This window comes from Schistocerca gregaria, chromosome 9 (genome assembly GCF_023897955.1).
Source record: "Schistocerca gregaria isolate iqSchGreg1 chromosome 9, iqSchGreg1.2, whole genome shotgun sequence".
NCBI lineage: Eukaryota > Metazoa > Arthropoda > Insecta > Orthoptera > Acrididae > Schistocerca > Schistocerca gregaria.
Genome location: NC_064928.1, coordinates 217964296 through 217986830, shown reverse-complemented (window position 1 = coordinate 217986830; position 22535 = coordinate 217964296). Strand labels below are relative to the sequence as shown.

The 22535-nt window shown below is 39.5% G+C and overlaps 1 protein-coding gene across 4 annotated transcripts in view; it reads left to right on the top strand.

The window, feature by feature from the left end:
* Positions 1-22535, top strand: part of LOC126291999 (beta-1,4-glucuronyltransferase 1-like) — a 92456-nt gene that overhangs the window by 5053 nt on the left and 64868 nt on the right. For 3 of the 4 annotated variants that reach the window (XM_049985780.1, XM_049985781.1, XM_049985782.1), the window contains 3 exons: positions 3758-3984; positions 17365-17559; positions 21321-21548. In XM_049985780.1, the coding sequence (XP_049841737.1) occupies positions 3823-3984; positions 17365-17559; positions 21321-21548 (585 nt within the window). In that variant the 5' untranslated portion in view covers positions 3758-3822. Of the gene's footprint in view, positions 1-3757; positions 3985-17364; positions 17560-21296; positions 21549-22535 lie in introns of all 4 variants that reach the window. The other variant, XM_049985779.1, reaches the window with a different exon arrangement.

The following is a 22535-nucleotide window of genomic DNA, read 5'->3' as shown; positions in this document are numbered from 1 at the left end:
TACACAATTTTATTTCCAGGTAGAACATTCTATTTTGAATTTTCTGTTTCTTTTTCTTTGGTAATGTTAGTCGAAACTGGCTCTTGTTCCATGGTTATGTGTAGAACTATTATTGAAATACTTAGTAATGTTTTCCCTGATTTATACAACAGGATAGTAGATGTACTCTTTTGGCGCACTAAGAATACCTAGCTTTTTACCTAGTTCTTTACAGTGGGTAAGACTATTACTCATGGTTATTACAATATTATGAAAAGGATTGTTGTTTCTCACCATATAGCAGAGATGCTGACTTCAGATAGGCACGACAAAAAGACTGTCACAAAATGAGCTTTCGGCCAACAAAGCCTAAAACACACACACACACACACACACACACACACAGAGAGAGAGAGAGAGAGAGAGAGAGAGAGAGAGAGAGAGAGACTTGATGACAGTCTTTGGCAGCTGAAGCCAGTCTACAAGCAGCAGTGCCTCAACCTTCATTAGTCATTGTCTTTACCCATCTAGTCCCTTCCCTGTTCCCATTCCTGCACTACACAGCCCTCTGTTCCACCAGCACACCCAGTCTTTTTAATTATCTCCTCCTTCGCACCCCCCGCCTTTTTTCCCCCCTCTCCACCTACCTGCCCTTCCCTCTCTCCACCACGTCCCTGCATGCTCCCACTAGCATCACTGTACTGTCTCCCACCCCTACCCTGCAATCCCTCCCCTTCCTTACTGCCCCCCCTCCCTCCCACCCAGTTGCCTCTCCCATCATGTGGTGCTGCCTGTAGTCTGGCTTCAGCTGCAAGAGGCAGTGGTCATATGTGTGTGTGTGTGTGTGTGTGTGTGTGTGTGTGTGTGTGTGTGTGTTTTTTTCAACAAAGGCCTTGTTGGCCGAAAGCTCATTTTGCGACAGTCTTTTTGTTGTGCCTATTTGCGGCTCAGTATCTCTCTTATATGGAAATAGTTAGTAACTATCCTTTTCTTAATATTGTTACAGCCTGCCCTTTTTAACATCTGGTTAATATTTTTATGCTCCTTTTCTGCAGTTTTGAAATGTGTGTCCTTGTCTTGTGCTTCTGATCCCCAGGAAAGGACCTGATAGCTAAAAATTAACCATACATGGGAATAGTATGTCACCACGAAACATTGTCTGTCACAAACTGATGGCCGGCTGCGGTGGCCGAACGGTTCTAGGCGCTCAGTCCGGAACCGCGCTGCTGCTACGGTCGCAGGTTCGAATCCTGCCTCCAGCACAGTTGTGTGTGATGTCCTTGGGTTAGTTAGGTTTAAGTAGTTATAATTCTAGGGGACTGATGACCTCAGATGTTAAGTCCCATAGTGCTTGAAGCCATTTGAACAAACTGATGATAGGAACTTAAGAGTGTAACTTAGTGCTGACATTATTTTTGCCATTATCTTTGTGTATGTATTCCATGTTAATTGGCAATCCATATTCATGTTTGTTACACTACCTGTAGATTTATCATTTTTTATTAATGTGACAGAGTTGTTTTCTCTCTTTCTACTGAAGTGCAAATGTTAATTTATTACATACTACCCAATTGTAAACATCCTAGGGGGTTTCATTTGCTTTCTCTAATAGCAATTCTGTTGTTTTATCATTGTCTATGATGTTGCTGTCATCACCAAAGAGAACTTTTTTCCCTGCATCTTATACTGCCAGAGAAGTCACACACACACACACACACACACACACACACACACACACACACACACACACACACAGAGAGAGAGAGAGAGAGAGAGAGAGAGAGAGAGAGAGAGAGAATTGTATCCATACACTGTCCTGAGACGTACCTGTGTTTATTTGTTCTTGTCTGACAATTGTTTCGCTAATAATTTATCATCAGCAGACACATTAACAATCTGTCTTTTTCATACTGTTTTCCAGGTAAGACTGTAACCTCTCATCTACTATTCCTCTTACACCTAGTGCTTCTACCTCGTCAGAAGTGTCAAAATGCTTGAAAAAGTCTAAGAAGGTGCCTGTAACACAGTCACCTTTGCCAAACACTTCGAGAACCTCTTTAGTGAATTGTAAAGTGGCTGATACTATACTTCTCCCATTTCAGAAACTAAACTGTGCTTCTTTTTTTTTTTTTTTTTTTTAAAAAAAAAAAAAAAAAAGCTATATTTATACGTCTAACTCATTAGTCTAAATAATGAATGGAAAATCTCATATAAAGGTGTGAAACAAATACTAACAAAAAGATAGAGGGGCTGGCCAGTACTTACTCCAGCTCAGTGCAGCCAATAGATACACAGAAAACAACCGAAAATTTACGTTCCTAGCTTTCGGAATAAATGTTCCTTCATCAGGGAGGAGAGAGGGGAAAGAAAGGGAAGAAGGGCAAGTGGATTTAGTTACTCGCAACACAGGTTATGAAGCAACAGGGAAAGGAAAACAGGGAGGGTAGCAAGGATGAAGGCATGGTTGTCAGAGAGAAGCCAAAGCCAATATTATCCTGGCCTCGAATACATCAATAAATTACTCCGGCAGGGATATGACTTTCTCAAGTCAACCCCTGAAATGGGATCATCCCTTGACAAAATTCTCCTCACACCACCCAGAGTTGCCTTTCGTCGCTCCCTTAACCTCTGTTACATCCTTGTTAGACCCTACAATATTCCCAGATACCTTCTCTACCCAGCGGTTCCTACCCCTGTAACCGACCCCGCTGCAAAATCTGCCCCATGCATCCCCCCACAACCACCTACTCCAGCCCCGCTACTGATAAAACATACACAATTCAAGGCAGGGCCACGTGTGAAACTACACACGTCATTTATCAGCTGACATACCTGCACTGCACAGCCGTTTACATCGGTATGACAACAACTAAACTGGCTGAGCGCATGAACGGACACAGATGAACAGTCCGCCTAGGAGAGATCCAATACCCAGTAGCGGGGCATGCCCTCCTGCATAATTCTAGGGACCTAGGAACCTGCTACACCGTATGTGCCATTTGGCTTCTCCCACCCAACACCAGTCCCTCTGAACTGCGGAGATGGGAACTTGCACTCCAACACATCCTTTCATCCCGCCATCCCCCTGGACTGAACCTACGTTAAACAACCTCACTCCCATTTACTCTTCAGTCTTCTCCTCTTTCCCTTTCCTCTTTAGCCATTCATGCATCTTTTCATCATACATCTTTATACTATATACCTCTTTACTTATGTACGCATCCTCTTTGGTTTGAAGCTGGCACAGTACTTACAGTAGAATATTTTTGGCTTCCCTCTGACAACCATGCCTCCATCCTTGTTAACCTCCCTGTTTTCCTTTCCCTGTTGCTTCATAACCTGGGTTGTGAGTAACTAAATCTACTTTCCCTTCTTCCCTTTCTTTCCCCTCTCTCCTCCCTGATGAAGAAACATTTATTCCGAACGCTAGGAACGTAAATTTTCGGTTGTTTTTTTTTGTGTGTCTATCGGCTGTACTGAGCTAAGTACTGGCCAGCACCTCTATCTCTTTGTTAGTATTTAACTCATTAGTCTTTCGTGGAAAAATAGTGGAACTAAAGGGATCTTTATTGTATATTTGTCAGTGGAGCTTGTGGGCTGCCTGTGCATGCCTTCAGAACAGAGACAGGAACCTCACCTACACTTGCTGATAACTCATTTTTTTACTTTCTGTATTGTCTTCCTGACTTCAGCCTCTGTTATACGAAGCAGAATTGTCGTGCTCTTTGTCTGTGCCACTCTGGGTGCTACAACATTTTCGATCCCCGTTTGGTTTCAGGTGTGCTCGGTAGTGTACCGGCGACCGGCAGTGTGAGATGAGGTGACAAGAGGCGCTGTGGCAGGATGCACCACTTGCTCTGGGGGAAGGTGGTGCTGCTGCTGGTGGGCGTGGTGGCGGTGCTGCAGGTGGTGCACCTGGTGCTGCTGAGCCGGCTCGAGTCGCGCCACCGCCGCCAGCCTGCCGCGGGCCACGCCCCGCCCCTCCCGGTCGCCGCTGGCACTCAGGTAGCTCCGCGTGTGAGAGCATCCCGAGGGAGTCGGCCGCCTGCCGTCTCTTACAAGTCGTACTTAACAAGATACCTCGAAAGCGGTGACCTCGTCTGTGTCGACTGGTGAGGAAAACGTTGCACTTTCCTCGTACGACATCCTGAAAGTTGCGGATCGAGGCTGTTGAGCAGACGTGGTATTTCTTGACTTCCGAAAAGCTTTCGACTCGGTACCCCATATATGCTTATTACGCCGGAAATACGAGCCTGTAGAGTATCGAGCAAAGTTTGTGACTGGAGCTGAATTCTTTGTAGGGAAGCCACAGTTTTTTTGTTTCGGGTAGAGTCGTCGACAGAAGTAGAAATAACTTCGGACGTGCCCCAGTGAATTGAGTTGGGGTCATTGCTGTTTTGTATTAATGATTTTGCAGACAATTCTGACAGTAACCTCAGCATTTACACGTATGATGCAGTTATGTGTAATGAAGTGTTGTTTGAAAACTGCTGCACAGATACTTAGATCTAGGTAAGTTTCCAGAGTGTTGCAAACATTGGTTACTCGCTTCAAATGTTCAGTTATGTAAAATTGCTCACGACACAAAATACCAGTGAGTTACAGTTGTAATCAGTGACTTCATAGAAATGCCTAAGCATGACGGTTGGTAGGGGTACAAAAAGGGACTCTTGTGTAGGCTGAGTTGTATGTAAAGCAGGTGCCACACTTTAGTTCATTAGTAGAATATTGGGGAAATGGAGTCTGGCTATAAAGCACATAACTTGAAAGTCATCCTATAACATTTCTCAAGTGTGTAGTGCCATTACCCCACAGGAGTAACAGGGGATATTGAGTGCATACAAAGAAGGGTAACGCAGATGGTGACAGATTTGTTTGACCCTTGGGGGCAGGGGGGGTGTCATGGAGAAACTGATCTGGCAGATGCTTGGTGATAGACACAAACTACCCCAAAAAGCCAAGTTGCAAAATTTCAAGTACCAAATTTAAGTTATAAATCAAAGAATATATTATAAACCACTATGTACTGGCACCATAGGGATTGTGGGGACAACATTAGACTAATTAGAGTGATTTGAAAATCCATTCTTCCCCTACAAACTGGTGCAGTGGGAATTACCCTCTGATATGATTTTCAGTGGTTTTGGAGAGTAGGTTATGTAGACATTTCTTGTCGATATTTGGAAAATTCCTGTGTTTCTACCTATAGCACTTGTAGAACATTCGTAAGTGTAATGTGTTCCTCTACTGTAGCGTTTAGTTTGACTTCTTATTTTATTTTGATTTATTTGTTTATTTATTTTCATTTGTGATGGGTTGTATTTGTGACAACTCACCATTATGTTGACCATTTCAGTAAAGTGCACATTCTTCTGGGCACGCAGTGTGATATAAGTCTTGTAATAACATTATATATTTAAAAATTCAAGTCCATTGTTTCAATTGAAGTTCTGTATTGTGATAGAACTATTTCGGCTACGGTTGCCGTTTTCAAGCTATGTCTAGTTATTCGTGACTTCGGTATCATGTTAGTGGCTGCTATCACTCATTAAATTACTGTCTACGGTAATGTGAGAAATCGTAGGACCACAAAAGGAGATGTCACTGTATGCACCCCACAAATACTTATCACAGTTTGAGAAAAACCGCTCACATGCCACCAGCCCAGATAGATGTCCAAATGCAAGTTACTTAGTGCAGGTAGCTGCTTTAGGCAATAATTGTGTATTTATTTATTTCCTTCCAACATGCATGAGCTTAACTTACAACATTATACATATAATTCTTTCATGTACAGATTAATAGCACAACACTTCTGATTTAAAGTGCTCACACTCACGCACGTCCATGAAGCTCTCACTGAGTAAAGTGATTAATATTGAAATAAGAGCTAATTTAGTTAATATTACATTTTAGACTAGTGCATTTACTACTTCGCTAGGTTATATATAGAAGTTTTCACTTTTACGAGCATATTTAGATAGGAAAGAAAGTATTTTGTAAAGGCTGATAGTTGTTAGTTTTGTTTACATTTTAGGTTTAAATTTTGGACGAGTGTAGGTCTTTAGTTTTTTGACTAGACTTAGCAGTTGAAAGTTAAATTAATTCGTGTCCATTGGACAGAGTTTAGTTAGCTAATTAGAACTTTCGAAAGTAACTTAAAAAGTTTCTTTAAATTAGAGTTTAGTTACGTATTAGTACAGGCTATGAAACTTCAGAGATCTTGCACCAAGTTATTCTCTGCTTTTGCATAAATTTTTCTACCAAACCATGTGTGACAAATGTGGTAGTTGCCATAGAAATCTGAAGGAGGGGGTGTTCTGTGAAGACTGTAGGTTATGGTTTCATTGGGGCGAATGTAGAGGTGAGGAAACGTGTGTAGATAATGAGGCATTCCATGGCAATGTAGGTTATGTAGAAAGGGCAGAAAAATCACAGAACAGGAGGCAAAGATTTGTGCCCTTACGGCTGAATTAGAAAATTGAGATTTGGAATTGTGTATGCTAAAGAAAGAAAGAGACGGCATGCTGGGAAAAAGTAGCAAGCAAAGGGCAAGAAAGGAAATAGTTGAAAAAATTCCGTTAGTAAATCAGTTTGGCTTGAAACTTCCTGGCAGATTAAAACTCTGTGCCAGATCGAGACTCGAACTCAGAACCTTTGCCTTTCGCGGGAAAGTGCTCTACCATCTGAGCTACCCAAGCACGACTCATGACCTGCCCTCACAGCTTCAATTCTGCCAGTATGTCTCCTACCTTCCAAATTTCACAGAAGCTCTTTCACGAACCTTGCAGAATTAGCACTCCTGGAAGAAAGGATATTGCAGAGACATGGCTTAGCCACAGCCTTGGGGATGTTTCCAGAATGAGATTTTCACTCTGCAGCAGAGTGTGCGCTGATATGAAACTTCCTGGAAGATTAAAACTGTGTGCCAGACCGAGGCTCGAACTCTGGTCCTTTGCCTTTCGCAGGCAAGTGTTCTACCATCTGAGCCACCCAAGCACGAATCATGACCTGCCAGTACCTCATCTCCTACCTTCCAAACTTCACTGAAGCTCTTCTGCAAACCTTGCAAAACTAGCACTCCTGGAAGAAAGGACATTGAGGAGACATAGCTTAGCCACAGCCTTGGGGATGTTTCTAGAATGTGATTTTCACTCTGTAGCAGAGTGTGCGCTGATATGAAACTTCCTCGCAGATTAAAACTGTGTGCCGGACCGAGACTTTAACGCGAGCCATTGTCAAGCCTCTCTTCAAAAAAGGGGACACTACAGATGTCAACAGTTACCGACCAGTATCCTTGCTTCCAGCATTTACAAAAATTTTCAAGAAAGTAATGTACTCAAGAGTGGTTAGCCATCTCAGCAGTAATGGGATAATTAGTAAATCACAGTTTGGATTTCAAAAATACTTTTCCACTGAGACAGCAATATAAAATTTCATTGCCCATATAATAGAGTTTTTAAATAGTAAAATGTCACCAATAGGAATTTTTAGTGACTTATCCAAAGCATTTGATTGTGGGAACCATGACATTATGTTACAGAAATTTTAATTCTATGGTATAAATGGAACAGCATGTAAGTGGTTTAAGTCGTACAGAACAGGAATGAAAAAATATCTTTATATGGTTTAAATGATTCACAGAAGTTTCCCAGTTCATCTAATGGGGGTGAAATTACATTAGGTATTCTACGGGGTTCGATCATGGGTCCCCTTCTGTTCTTGATATATGTGAATGCCCCCCCCCCCCCCCCCCCCCACCTGCTTCTTATCTGAAACATGAAGCTAAGCTGACACTGTTTGCTGGTGATACAAGACTCATTATTAATCCATTAAAAGAAACTCCAATAGAAAAGGATACAAATAATGTCTTTGGTAAAGTTATTGATTGGTTTTCTGTGAATGGGCTTGCTCTGAACTTTGGAAAAACACAGTACATCCAATTTTCTACTACAAGGAGTACAGTTCTTTCAATAAATATAACACATCAACAGAAGTCAGTAGCCAGGGCAGAGTGTACTAAGTTTTTGGGTCTAAATATACATGAGAATCTTAATTGGAAAATTCATAGTTTGGATCCCCTTAAGAGACTAGATTCAGCAACTTTTGCAATCAGAATAATTGCTGATTTTGAGGATACGGAAATTAGAAGCTAACATACTTTCACTCTCTGATGTCATACTGAATAATATTTTGGGGTAACTCAACTCTAAGGTCAGGAATTCTTACAACCGCCTCACAGTACATTTCCTCACTAATGAAAGTTGTTCTCAACAAGATGGACCAGTTTAAAACAACAATGACATTCATGATTATAGTACCAGCCAGAAGAAAGACGGACTTACAATATCCTCTACTTTACCTATCTTTGGCACAGAAAGGGGTAAAATATGCCGCTGTAAAACTTTTCGATAAATTACCAGATAAAATACAATGTCTGACAGTCAACAGTAACAGTTTTAAAAATAAGCTGAAATCATATCTCTTTGACAATCCTTTCTATACCACAGATGAATTCTTGAATAGGAATAAATAAATCGATAGGTATAATATATGCATTTTGTGCCATTTAAGAGAGTGGGGTGGATAACAAAAATTTTAAATTTAAAAAAAAACCTTCAGTGATGCATGCATTTCTTATGCATTTAACACATTCCACATCATAACGGTTACCTTGAGGTTGATCAATGGAACACGTGATTAATGAACTAACTATTCTGGAGTTATGCAGTTCCTTTTATAAGTAACAAAATAAAACTAATAACATAACACTTTAGATTTTCTTAATGTGTACTCAGCTCTGGATATGGCAAGTATGCATGCAGCAGCCAAAGGGCTGATCTACTACAAAATTTGACAAATGTAACACAGCCATATACAAGGGCTGCCTCAAAAGTTCTCAGCCTAGCTCACAGGTAGCTGCACTATGCGTGTGATTTTTTTTCACCTTACATTAGTACATGTGTTAGCAGACACCACCTAAAATTGTAAGTCATTCCAGGCAGCTGTTGGCTGTAGGCAGTCATTTGAAGCAGCTGTGGTGCATGTGGTATTGAAAATGGAAAGAAATGTAGTATCATTCAGTGATTAAATTCTTCATAAAGAAAGTTTAACACTGACAGAAATTCAGTTACAGCTTATAAATTTGTATGGCCGCTCTTCACTTTCAGTTTCCACTGTGAAGAAATGAACAGCCGAGTTTAAACGTGTCTGTGAAAGCGTCCGAGGTGAGCTACACGAAGGATCTCTGAAAAGTACAAGCACACCGGAAATCATTGACAAATTGCATCATATGATTTGGGAAGATCAGTGTATAAAGTTGCATGTAATTTATAATGTTTTAAGGATATCAAAGGAACATGTGGGTCACATCTCGCACTAGTAACTGAACACGAGAAAGCTTTGTGCAAGATGGGTGCTACATGTGTTCACTGCAGATCAGAAATACTTTCACAGGACACTTCCCGAAAAGGGCTTGGTGCATTTTAAGACAAACAGAAGTAACTTCTTACATCAATAGGTAGTAGTGGATGGAAATATGCTTAAAGAAGGAAAAATTCATCTCTCAACAGGACGATGCGCCTGCCCATAAAATTGCCGTTCCAATGGGGAAATTGAGGGATTTGCACTATGAAGTGGTGGAACATCACCCTATTCCCCAGATTTGGCTCCCTCGGACTTCCATCCATTTTCAAAACTGAAGAAATTCCTCACAGGTCAGCACTTTTTGTCCAGTCAAGAAATCAGTGTGTCTGTAGAGGGGTACTTTGCAGTACTTCCTTCAGGGATAATGGCATTGGAACACTGCTGGGTGAAGTGTATTGGTACTGGAGGAGAACATGTTGAAAAATAAAACTGCTTTGAAAGCAGCAATTGTTATTTTTCCTATCAGACCAAGAACTTTCCAGACTGTCCCTGTACATACTATCTACTCAGAAATCCACCCGTAGAGCAGAACTTGTCAAATAGAAATTATTTTAATTTTTTTAACTTCTATTATCTGCAGAAGGTGGTCAAACATTTTTACAGTTGCATTCTTTGCTCCTTTCTGTGCAAAAGTAAGTTGTGAGTATTTTTGTTGGAAGTGTTATATTCATTATTATTATGTTATGTAGTATGCTACCAAATGGCAGGTCCTCATTTTCGTATGGAGAATTTCTGATGCCAGTGTACCCTGTCTTCAGCTTCTTTCTACAGTCTGCTGCATCTCCTTCCATCTTTCATGTCATCCAAATGTTGAATTCTTCACTTCAATGACATTGTACACGAGCCCTTCATATCTAAGTATGAGTCCGATCCAGTTGGCATTCCTCTGAAGAATTATAGTCAGAATAGTTTTCTTCTCTCCTACTTTTCGCAGCATGTCATCTTTTGTCACCTGATCTGTCCAGTTGATCTTCTGTATTCTACTCGAGCACCACATTTCAAAATTTTCTAGTTTTTTTTTCTCTCTATTTTCTCATTGTCCACATCCCTGCTCCTTGCAGTGCAATGCACTAGAGGTAACACTTCACCAGTTTCTTCATTAATTCCAAGCTCAAATTATTGGTCAGCTGGGTCTTTTTCTTGTTGATTGTGGCTTTGGCCACGGTGAGCGCTGCTTGAATTTCATTTGCGTATAGAGGATCCATTGTCAGCAGGCTTCCCAATTACTTGAACTGGATCACATTCTCCAGTTCTTGACTATTAGCAGTTATCCTCAAAGATTTCTCCCTCATTGATGTCCACATCGCTTTTGAGTTTCTGGGGTTGATCATATTCTTTATGTCTACTATTATTTTTATATTGTGTCAAAACCTACGAAAAAAATCTATAAATGCTTACATTCTTTGTGATACTGGTGTAATTGTGTGTATACTTTATACTGTAGCCTACATAATTCAACTATTCTGAATTGACATCATTTTTCCTTTATTTGGTGGTAATTGATAGACAAAATCTATACCTCTCATGTATTTGACTAATTTTGGTCTCTATTATAATTATATACTGACAACTCAGTTATTCCAAGGAAATGGCCATAGTGGCTGAAAACAGCCTGTTTGTGTGAGGTGTGACTGTCTATACATAAGTACCAAACAGTGGAAAAATGGTGAAAATAGTTCATACAGGTTGCCAACCCTAGTTTGAAGAAACTATTAAATGTTTTTTGCATGTGACATAAAAGGTGGTGTAAAAATGTGGAATGTAATGAAATTGGTTCAGTCAGTCAGGTAGTGGTAAACACCAGATAAACTGAAGAATAAGGTCAGTAACCATTCAGGACGCTGTTTTTTTTTTTTTTTCAATTTTTTTTTTTTTTTTTTTTTTCATTACTGGTATGTTGGGAACATGTACACGTACAGTAATTTTGGATAAAATATGACACGCACTGTGTTTTGAGTGTAAAAACTGAATGCTTTTACTTGGGTCCATTCGCTACTCTGCCTCTGATTCTTTAAGGAATTGAATTTCCAAGCATAACACAGCCTCAACCATCTGATTACAGATGAGTTACTTTGTTACATACTTGGCACTAAGCACATAAAACCTTTATGGTTGAATGTGCCTTGTGATAATTATCTCGTTGGATTAGTTTCGGGTATTGAGAACTATTTGCGTTTTTCAGAAAAGGTAGTTTCTCTCCTAAACTGTGTGTCGTACAGTGATATAATTTCATAGATATCTTCAATTGCATATGTGGATATTGTCTCCAAAATAGGTAGTAAATAGAGTTAATTGAAAAGAAATGATAACTCAAAATGTCACGCTTGAAGGTGAAGTTTTACCACATGAACAACAAACATTTAGTAAGCAATAAAATCTTTTTCGTTCATTATTTTGTGCGGCTGTAAGTGAGAAAATGTATAAAAAAATTTGAAATTATGTTTAAAGTTTGTTGGAAGTCTCAAAGTGCTCTCATTCCCAAATATTGGATGAATATAGTCTGTGTAATTTGCATGCTGTGAGTTAATGCTGCCTAAAGACATATACACAGTTTCTAACTTTAATAATTGGTTTGTGTTAAACCTCTATCGTAAGTTTATACCTATTAATGAGTAAATAATGACATTTTTAAATTTTTAAAGTCAGTCATTAGTTACATGAGTTATTGAAACTAAAGCTTTTGTTGTTCCTGGAAACTGCTGGACAGACAACCCGCCATTGGGACTGTTTGTTGCAACAGGTTAGCCATTCAGTAATTTAGATATCTCTTCTCCCCACAAGGTACGAAGGAGTACTATGGAACTTTGGAAGGTAGGGGAGAGAGCGAGGTAGTGGCACAGGCAAAGCTGTAAGGGAGGGTTGTGAGTTGTGCGTGCATAGCTCAGTTGGTGTAAGAGCATAGCCCACAAAAGGTAAGGTTTCCAGTTTGAGTCCCATTCTGATGCACAGTAGTAATTTACCGGAAGTTTCAAAACAAAGAACACTCTGTTGCAGAGGGATTCAGTCAGTCAACATCACCGAGTGAGGTGTTGTAGTGGTTAGCACACTGGGCTCACATTCAGGAGGATGATGGTCCGGCCATCCTGATTTAGGTTTTTCATGATTTCCCTGAATCACTTTAGACAAATGCCATGATGCTTCCTTTGAAAGCGCACGGCCAACTTCCTTCCCTAATCTGAAGGGACCGATGACACGCTGTTTGGTCTCCTCCCTCAAACCAATCAACTAACTTCTTATTGTGCAAGTGTTTGAAAAGATTCATGGGGTAAAACATATCAACTTTTTATATGGTGGAAGTAAGCTTATATCGTCTCTGTCTAATGTCAAATTAAGTCGCTAACCAAACCTTAAGAATTTTGTTGATTTGTGTAATGAATGTGAACTTAAAAAGAGTGACGCTGTTTTAAAAAAGGCTGGTAAGGTTTATATACAGAGTAGATATTACATAAAAATTGCCTTGAAGTGTTTTTGCAGTGTAACTGCTTAATAGTACATTCATTGTACCCATTCAAAGTAGATACTTTTTTGTGTCAACAGACTGAAGAAAATAAATTCAGTGTTATTTTTGGCCACAATTGGTCAAAACATTACAAAATTAATAATGACACATCCAAAGTTTGATGGATTTAATTTTTTTATTTTATTGCTCACATCTAGTTTCACAGGACAAGATTGAGGAACAAATCTCTGTGGTCATGGAATGAGTCAGTACATGAATTTAACATCAGCAAACTTAGTAATAAAGAGGGGCGGAGAAAACTGTAGACACTCTTTGATAGTTAATATCTTTGGAAAAAAAGGACATAGTGTTACAATTTTGCGCAGTAGCATAGACCATTGTTTTCTCAACAGATCTTGGTGCATGTTTTCCAGCAGATGACAGATCAGCAATGAATGATGTAAGACTGTCATTTGATCAACACAAGGTTGTTTTCTGCATGTACGAAAACATGATGGTGATGCAATGGCAATGGCGTATTGTATGCGAAACTTAGCTATCAATGCATACAACAATTTATCGTAGTCAGGATAGATTTTAAGCCAATAGTACTGTTCAGTGCAACATTTGACTAGGTCACTTCAAAAAAATCTGTGAAGCAGGGTACACATGAAAGTACGGTAAACCAATCAAGCATATGACGATTCTGAAGGTAGCAAAATGGAAAGTGTATATCCCAAGATCATGGAACATTATAAATGATGACAAGCCGGATCGAAGGATGGAGTACTGCAAGTGGTTTGAAGGCATGTGTCGCGAAGATGAACATTTTGCAGTTTTTTGGTTAGTGGTTTTGACAAGGCACAATTCAAGCTGAATGATACTGTAAACTGCCACGATTTTGTGTATGGGGCTCCTGAAAATCGTCATGTTCATGAGGACAAACATGTTAATCTACCAGGTATTCGTGCCAGGTATTCGTGTGGCATGGTCTGTCATCGAGCAGTTTGATTGGCCCTTGCTTCTATGAATGTACCATAACCAGTGACGTGAATCTTCATAAGCTGAAAGCATTGATTTTGCCTGCCATCAAAGAGAGTCTTTGGAAATGAAATGGCACTCTACCTCACTACCACAGAGATGTCAGAACGTACTTGGATGAAAATCTACTTGGTTGATGGATAGGTCGAAGAGAAAGTGTTGAATACCCAACGTAGTTTCTAGACCTTACACCTCTTGACTTCTAACGAAGAGGGATCTCGAAAATGAAATTTACAACAGAAGCCAGCTACACTTAACGAGCTTTGAAAAACTGTCAAAGTGTCCTTTGCGGCTATCACACGGGCAAAACTGACGGCCATAGTTCGGTCAACAGTTCAGCAGAATCAACATTGTTTGGCTGCTAAAGGGCGTCACTTTGAACACATAAAACGACCTTCTGCCTGTGCAATAATTGCAACGGTATTTCATTTCCTTCCATTAATATTGACTATTTGAATTTATTCACCTTCAAACATTTTACAAGTTTTTGGTATAATTATTTACATACAAAGCTAAGATACATAAAATATATAAAAATTTCATGATATCTACACCAGTGACACATTGTTATATATAGTGTGAAAATTATATATGTAGGAAACTTTTAATCAGTAATTTATTACAACTTAGTATGACAGTAGTCAGAACTTTGTCAGTTAAATTTGATTCCTCATACTCTTTTTATAGAGTAGTATGCTTCCTTCGTGAACCACTCTGCTAGAACATTCTTAAAAGTATTACAGGCAACAGAATGGGCAGCTTTTGGGAGTCTATTGAAAAATCTAGGCCTAGATATTTGTGGCTGTTGTGAACCTTAGCTAGTCTACTGTAGGGTATATCAATTGATTGTCCAGTTCTTGTTTTGTGATTATGTACAGACATCTTAAGGTCAAAATTATTTAAATTCTCTTTAACACTGAGATGACAACTATACATATAGAGGCTTGGGACTGTTGTGATATTGAGCTCTTTAAAGTTATCTTTACAGGATTCTCTTGGAGTCAGTCTTGCTCTACATCTGATAGCCTTTTTGCCACTTGAATACAGTTTTTGAGGTGGGTCAGTTACCCCATAGAAGACTTCCATAGGTGTGGTGGGAGCAGAAAAATGCAAAATATGCATACACTAGTAGGGTTTTGCTTACATTATTCCTCAGTTTGTACAGCAGATAAATCACTCGGGAAAGTTTTGAACACAATTTTTCTGCATGACTCCCCGGCTGAATTTCTGATCTACGTGGAAACCTAATAGTTTGATTATTTTTTTATGTTCCTTGGAGACACTTAAATTGAAAACATTATCTTCACTTTTATTGCTAATAATTCATAAATAATTTGCCTGGAACAAATTAGCACATTGGCCCAAAATTGTGAGGATTAGTCATAAGATTTTTTAATTTTTGTGTTAACTTAATGCAGATGGATTCAGCAGAATGCTGTTAATCTTTCTGTAGAGGAGTCAAGGAGGTGTGATCAAAATACAGCTTTAAATCACTCCAATCAAATGGTGGGTTGATTCCTTTGAAAGGGCATGGCTGATTTCCTGCCCCATCCATGAAACAGTCTGATTGTTGCTCTATCTGTGATGACCTTGATATCAACTAGGCATTAAAGCGTAATCTTCCAAGTCCAGGTTGGATTTTTGCCTGGTGTTAACTGAGAGCTGCTGTTTCTTGGGATTAAGGTCATATTGTTAACAACAAACAACAGTCTAGAAAATCTACATTTAAAAACCCAGTGTCAGAATTCCCACGTTTACATACAGTAGTCAACCAGAAGTTCACAAACTTACACTACATATTGCTTAAACTGTCAATTTCTGAGTAGAGACTTCACTTTGTAAATGAGAAGAGTTACCCCAGAATATAATGCCGTATGTCCTAAGTGAATGAAAATATGTGGCGTAGACTAACTTTTGAGTTGGACTATCACTATTGCAGATAGGTTTTATAATGTAGTTGTATTCAGTTTTTTAACAAAATCGTGAACATAGGTTTCCATGACAGCTTACCATATATCTTAACACCTAGGAATTTTGATTGTTCAGACTTGCTAATCATATATCCATTCTGTAGAATCAGAATGCCAATTTCAGTTAAGTTGTGTGTAAGAAACTACAAAAAATGGATCATACTGTGGTTTAACATCAGTTCATAAGGTACCAAGCTAGCTAAAAGTGTGTTTAAGGGGAATTATTTCAACATAAAATTCAATTTTTTTTATAGATGTGGGAATTCCAATACAATAAGTATGTAAAAGTTTATGTGCATAAACTGTTTTACATATTTTTAAGTGTAATTATGGCATTTAGGTAGTTGATTATGTCTTTTTGTATGTTATCATTATTATTATTATTATTATTATTATTATTATTATTATTATTATAAGCTCTATTGGACCGTATAATGTGCAAAAAAGATCGCTTGGAGAGTTTTGTTTTAACTTTTCTTTGTACTCATACCACTTCCATTGTCTCGGAACAGGCTCTCTTCCGCTTATCAGACTCTGTTGTTCCGGTCCCCTTGTGTTTTTCTGCCAGGCCACAACTGTCCAGTCCTGAATTTTTTGCCTTAAAATTTTTCTTTTTGGTGTATTGATTGTGAATTCCTGCTTACTTCAGGTCTTCTTTTACATTTGTCATCCACTTTATTGTTTCAGTTTCATTTTTACTGCAACACCTCTCCACTTAATCTGATGATTCCATTATAAAATATTTTATAATCATTATGCTATGAAGTAATGTCTGAAAGAGGCATTTAAAACTTTATATATAGTTCTAAAAACAAAGTTGATGTGACTTACCAAACAAAAGCACTGGCAGGTTGATAGATACACAAACATACACACAAAATTCAAGCTTTCGCAACCAACGGTTGCTTCTTCAGGTAAGAGGGAAGGAGAGGGAAAAACGAAAGGATGTGGGTTTTAAGGGAGAGGGTAAGGAGTCAGCCCAATCCCGGGAGCGGAAAGACTTACCTTAAGGCGAAAAAAGGACAGGTATACACTCGCGCACACACACACATATCCATCCGCACATACGCAGACACAGGCAGACATTTGTAAAGGCAAAGAGTTTGGGCAGAGATGTCAGTCGAGGCGGAAGTACACAGGCAAAGATGTTGAAAGACAGGTGAGGTATGAGCGGCGGTAACTTGAAATTAGCGGAATCAATATCTCGTTTCGTTTACAGATTTACAGTATTATTAACTGTCTGTTCCATTATTTTAAGAAATTCCTTTTTGCATGTTTGAACAGCACTACAAGGGGCAGCAGTTCAGTTATTCTTCCACTAAATCATTTTTCTTAACTATGTAATTTTATTTGTTTATAGTTATTAACATTTACATTAATATCCTGCCTATCCTCAACATACAAATAAACACAGTATTATTTGACATAACGTTCTGTCTCACTATGTGCTGCTGTGCCTAATTTGTATGCCATCGAACACTCTGTTGTTATTAGTCACTGCATATGCAGGTGGAGTCTCTGTTCTCTTCACTGGCGCTGTCGCTGCAGCAGCACGGCCGCGTCCTGGACGCCAGTGGGGAGTACCGCCTGGTCCCTCACCTGGCCACGACAGCACGCCGGCCAGTCGCTGCAGACACCACACTTGTCACACAGTGCTCTTACGGGCACCTCCAGCTCATCCCGGCGCTTGTCGAACGTTGGCAGGTCTGCAGATGTGAACTCTGTTTCTTGTTCGTTACTAGCCTCACTCAGTCAAATTATGCTGCTATTCTCTTTCACAGTTATTGAATCAGTAAACATAAAATATAACAGTGGTTGAATACGAGACACAAATATACTGATGAGCTGTAGCTTTACGAGATTGAAAGTCGTGCTGCGAGCACATTACGTGGTAAGGAAAGTCTGGAAATGGAGTATAGATGAATGGGGAATAATTCTCATGACAACACAAAGCCACAGATATGAAAATCCACTGATTTAGGCGACAGATTGTTAGGTCCTAGCACCTGGCAACAAATACCTTGGAAATGATGAAGCTGTTGGCAGTTTTTGGCACTGGTAACAAGAACCTCAATACCAGCTACTTTTCTATTCACTTCATTCCTGATTTTGTCCTTTCTAGTTGTTTAGTTCATAGTTCTAATGAATCTCATTTCTGTTGCCTGAATTGTCCTGAGGTCTTTGTTTAGTAGGGTACATGTTTCTAAGCCATATATTAGGATTGGTACAGAATAGGTGTGGTAAATGGTTGCTTTTGCTTTTCATGGCATTTTATCATCTCAGAGAAGATGTATGGTTAGACTGTAAAAATTGGATGCTTTCCATGTCCTGCTGAGTATTTCCTGCTTAATGGTGTCATCTTTCGAGATTGTGCTTACTGGGTACTTGAAATGTGAAAGTTTCTCCTTTGACTCCTTCTGGAAATTTATTTGAGGTTGTTCCTTGCCTGTTGATGGTTATTTCTACTGTCTTTGTTTTGCTTATTTTTACTCCAAAATTTTTGAATGTGTTGTTCCAATCATTAAGGTCAGTGCTTTCTGAATTTCAGTATATACTATGAAGCTGTATGGATTTTAGTTGTTTAGACTTGTTTTCAAAACTTAGGCACATCTTAGTTTAAAGTTATTTTGTGGTAATATGCTGTAAATCGTGTTGTTTTGTCACAGGCTAGTTGTCACAATGAATGCTCAAAACGAGGTCTTTCCACTATCCTTTTTTTCATATACCATTTTTCTCCCTTGTGGTGGGCTCTGCCGTTTCATAATTTGCCATTTACGTACAATCTGTCTCTGAAAATATGATCCACTAATAAACTCTTTGAACCCACCAACTTTTGTAATGACATCACATGTAGTGAAACTCTTGTGCCTATTATGACTGATGTTACTTTAAATAATACATGCTGGCAACTGTCAAGTATATTAGTGGTGCAACAGTGTGCAGAAATACGTTAAATCTCACATCACCTTAACCCAGAAATGTGATGCAATTATTGATCTCAGAATGAGGGAATAAAATCGTTAGAATTAGTTATGGAATAATAAAAATATATTAATGACGTGGGCACATGTGTTAGCAAGAAATGGAGAGATCTGTTTGTGATCTACATTCCATATACTATAATAGTTATTTGTCCAGTAATTACCGTTGATAATTACAAGTCAGCTGTCAGAATTTTTGAGTGAGCTGACATGGCATGCATTCAGGAGCTGTTATGCTTTTCTGCACTTTTTCTTTACCTTCACTTCTCTCTCTCTCTCTCTCTCTCTCTCTCTCTCTCTCTCTCTCTCTCTCCCCCTCCCCCCCCCCTCACTCCCGCCCCCCTCTCTCCCACCCACACTCCCTCTCCCCCCCCCCCTTTCCAAACCACTTAGAGACATTTGGAGTTTTCCGTCATTTAGCGATGTCTATCATATGCAACTGTCCTTGAAACTACCTTTCAAAGTGGCTGTGAACCACATTATTTTATGAAGATGAACCAAAGTATTGCCCCCCCCCCCTTTTTTTTACCAAATTACAGCTGTAAATGTGAAGCCAACATATCCATTCCCAGTGTTAGACCTTTCTTGGACCTAACTTGGCTTTATCCATTGGTGGCTCTGCGACAAGGCACTGCTCTCAGTTGTTGAAGGTTGCAGTTGAGATTTACTTGTCCATGAAACACAAGCAACAAAGTGTGATTTGTTTTCTATGGAGCAAGGGACAAACACCCATCATAATCCATAAGTTAATAGCCCAGTATGGGGGGAAAGTCTTGCTTTGAGAAGTGTGAGCTAGTGATGTTTGAGTCTGCAAAAAGCTAAGACAGCAATTTGATCGTCCCACAGTTATCTGGATGAGTTCTACAACATGGGAGATCTGTGATGGGACAAATTTCTGAACCGGTATGGGGACAAAGTGTAAAAATAGTGTAAGGCACATAGAATAGTACATATTTTAGTAATTATCTTTTGTGCTTTATATGAATTTAATTGATGAAAGGAGAAAATATAAAAATGCAGTAAATGAAGCACACAAAAAGGAATACAAACATCTCAAAAATGTGATCAACAGGTAGTGCAAACTGGCTAAGCAGGGATGGCTAGAGGACAAATGTAAGGCTGTAGTGGCTTATCTCACTAGGGATGTAAGATAGATGCTGCCTACAGGAAAATTAGAGACCTTTGGAGAAAAGAGAACCACTTGTATGAATATCAAAAGATCAGATGGAAACCCAGTTCTAAGCAAAGAAAGGAAAGCAGAAAGATGGAAGGAGTATATAGAGTGTCTATACAAGGACGATGTACTTGAGGACAATATTATGAAAATGGAAGAGGATGTAGATGAAAATGAAATGGGAGATACGATACTGCGTGAAGAGTTTGACAGAGCACTGAAAGATCTAAGTCGAAACAAGGCCCCGAGAGAAGACATCATTCCATTAGAACTACTGATAGCCTTGGGAGTGGCAGCTCTGACAAAGCTCTACCATCTGGTGAGCAAGATGTATGAAACAGGCGAAATACCCTCAGACTTCAAGAAGAACTCCAATTCCAAAGAAAGCAGGTGTTGGTATATGTGCAAATTACCGAACTATCAGTCACAGCTGCAAAATACTAACGCGAATTCTTTACAGACGAATGGAAAAACTAGAAGAAGCCGACCTTGGGAAAGATTAGTTTGGATTCTGTAGAAATATTGGAACACGTGAGGCAATACTGACCCTATGACTTATCTTAGAAAATAGAATAAGGAAAGGCAAACCTACGTTTCTAGCATTAGTAGACATAGAGAAAGCTCTTGACAATGTTGACTGGAATACTCTCTTTCAAATTCTGAAGGTGGCAGGGGTAAAATACAGGGAGCTAAAGGCTAGGCTATTTACAATTTGTACATAAACCAGATGGCAGTTACAGGAGTCGAGGGGCATTAAAGGGAAGCAGTGGTTGGGAAGAGAGTGAGACAGGGTTGTAGCCCATCCCCAATATTATTCAATCTGTGTATTGAGCAAGTTGCAGTGTTCAATGTGGGTAGTGTGAAGTAAACATGACAAGTATTACTTTGGCAAGTGGTAATGATAGTTTACTGAGCATAAAATATTTTTTTACGCAGAGTCAGATGTTTCAGCAGTATCTTAGTGTGGCACTTGCCTCATGATTGCCAGATATCAGGGTCGGCAACGGCTGGAGCATATGGTGAGGGGCAGAGAGAGCATAGTAGTGACACCGTAAAGTATGCTCCATCCTTCTGCGCATAGAATGCATCACACATCCACCTTCTTACTTGTACACCGCTGCAGTAAATCATAAATTCTCAGAACGAGTAAACTACCAGTGGCCAACGTAGAAGCCCAGAACGATGCCGATGCCGACAGTTTAAGCATCCAGAATTGATCACGACAATTATGCATTTTGTAATCTGTTGCAGTATTTTTGTCTTGACGCAATATTTTTTTGACACAGATTAATCAGAACCCGAATGCGCAGGGTGTGGTTTCGGTGGCGGTGTACGCCGAGTACCGGGATTTGTCGGCGGCACTGTGGGCCATCGCCAGCCTGCGTTCGTGTTACTCTGGCATCCGGCAGAATGTGTCGTTCCACCTCGTCTCGCCGATGTCCTCTGCGGGAGGGAGGGGCAGGGAGGTGGCGCCGCAACCGCCACTCGTCCCACCCCCACCAAGTGGCGCCGACCCGTGCAGCACGGCCGGCATGCAGGTAGGCTGCTGTATTCAGAAGTGGGGCCAGAAATTTGTCTGGCTAGTTGCCTACAATTTGTTTAATGTGTGCCTCCCCCCCCCCCCCCCCATACACACACACACATTATTTTGCGGTTTTGCCTCTAGTTCAGGTGAACAGCTAATCAATGATGTAATTCATCAGGTTCAAAAGTAGGTCTCAGAATCAATAGATGAATTGCACTGAGGGGTCAAAAGCAATAATAAGGCACAGGATGTGAAAGAAGTCATTGGTGGCTGCTGCAGCTTTTATTTTTTCCGTCCATTGGTAGTTTGACTGTTTTGATGTGGTCTCCTGTGACCTCTTCTCCATCCAAAATCGTCATTTATTTCTTAGATATCCTCCAGTGTCTATATTCTCATTCCTTTTTGGTGAGAGATGTGAGTTATGTGAAATACATGCATTTGAAATGCAAATACAAAATGAAAAATAATTTTTATTTTGCATTTAAAGTACCTTTTTTCCCGAAATGATTTTTCAATTTTATTTGAAATACTTAAAATAGAAATATTTTGTATCTGTAAATTTCAAAATGCTTCTCATCAATATTTTATTTCATGCTTTGTAGTTGTCATTCATTTGATGAGTGATTTGTTCAAACAAAAATAGTTCCGTGTCAGATATTGATGGTGCAACAAGTGCTAGATAAAGCGAATATAACTGTGAGCCAAATTATTAGAAAATGTAGGAGGGCTTAATTACACATTATATCTGTACAATGTAAAAACGTACCAAAATCATCTGACAATACCTAGTGATCACATTAGGAAGTGAAGGAAGAAAATAAGGAGTGAACGAGGTCGGCATTACAGTTTTGTGCGATTATGAGTTTACTTGCTGGCAACACTAAGAGTGTTCATTCAGTGAACAGGTGACAGCTATATCTTTGTAAATAGTGTCTGCATCTAAGACAGTAACGAGACATATCCATCCCCCTGCATAAATTATATTCTCTCAGGCTTGTAA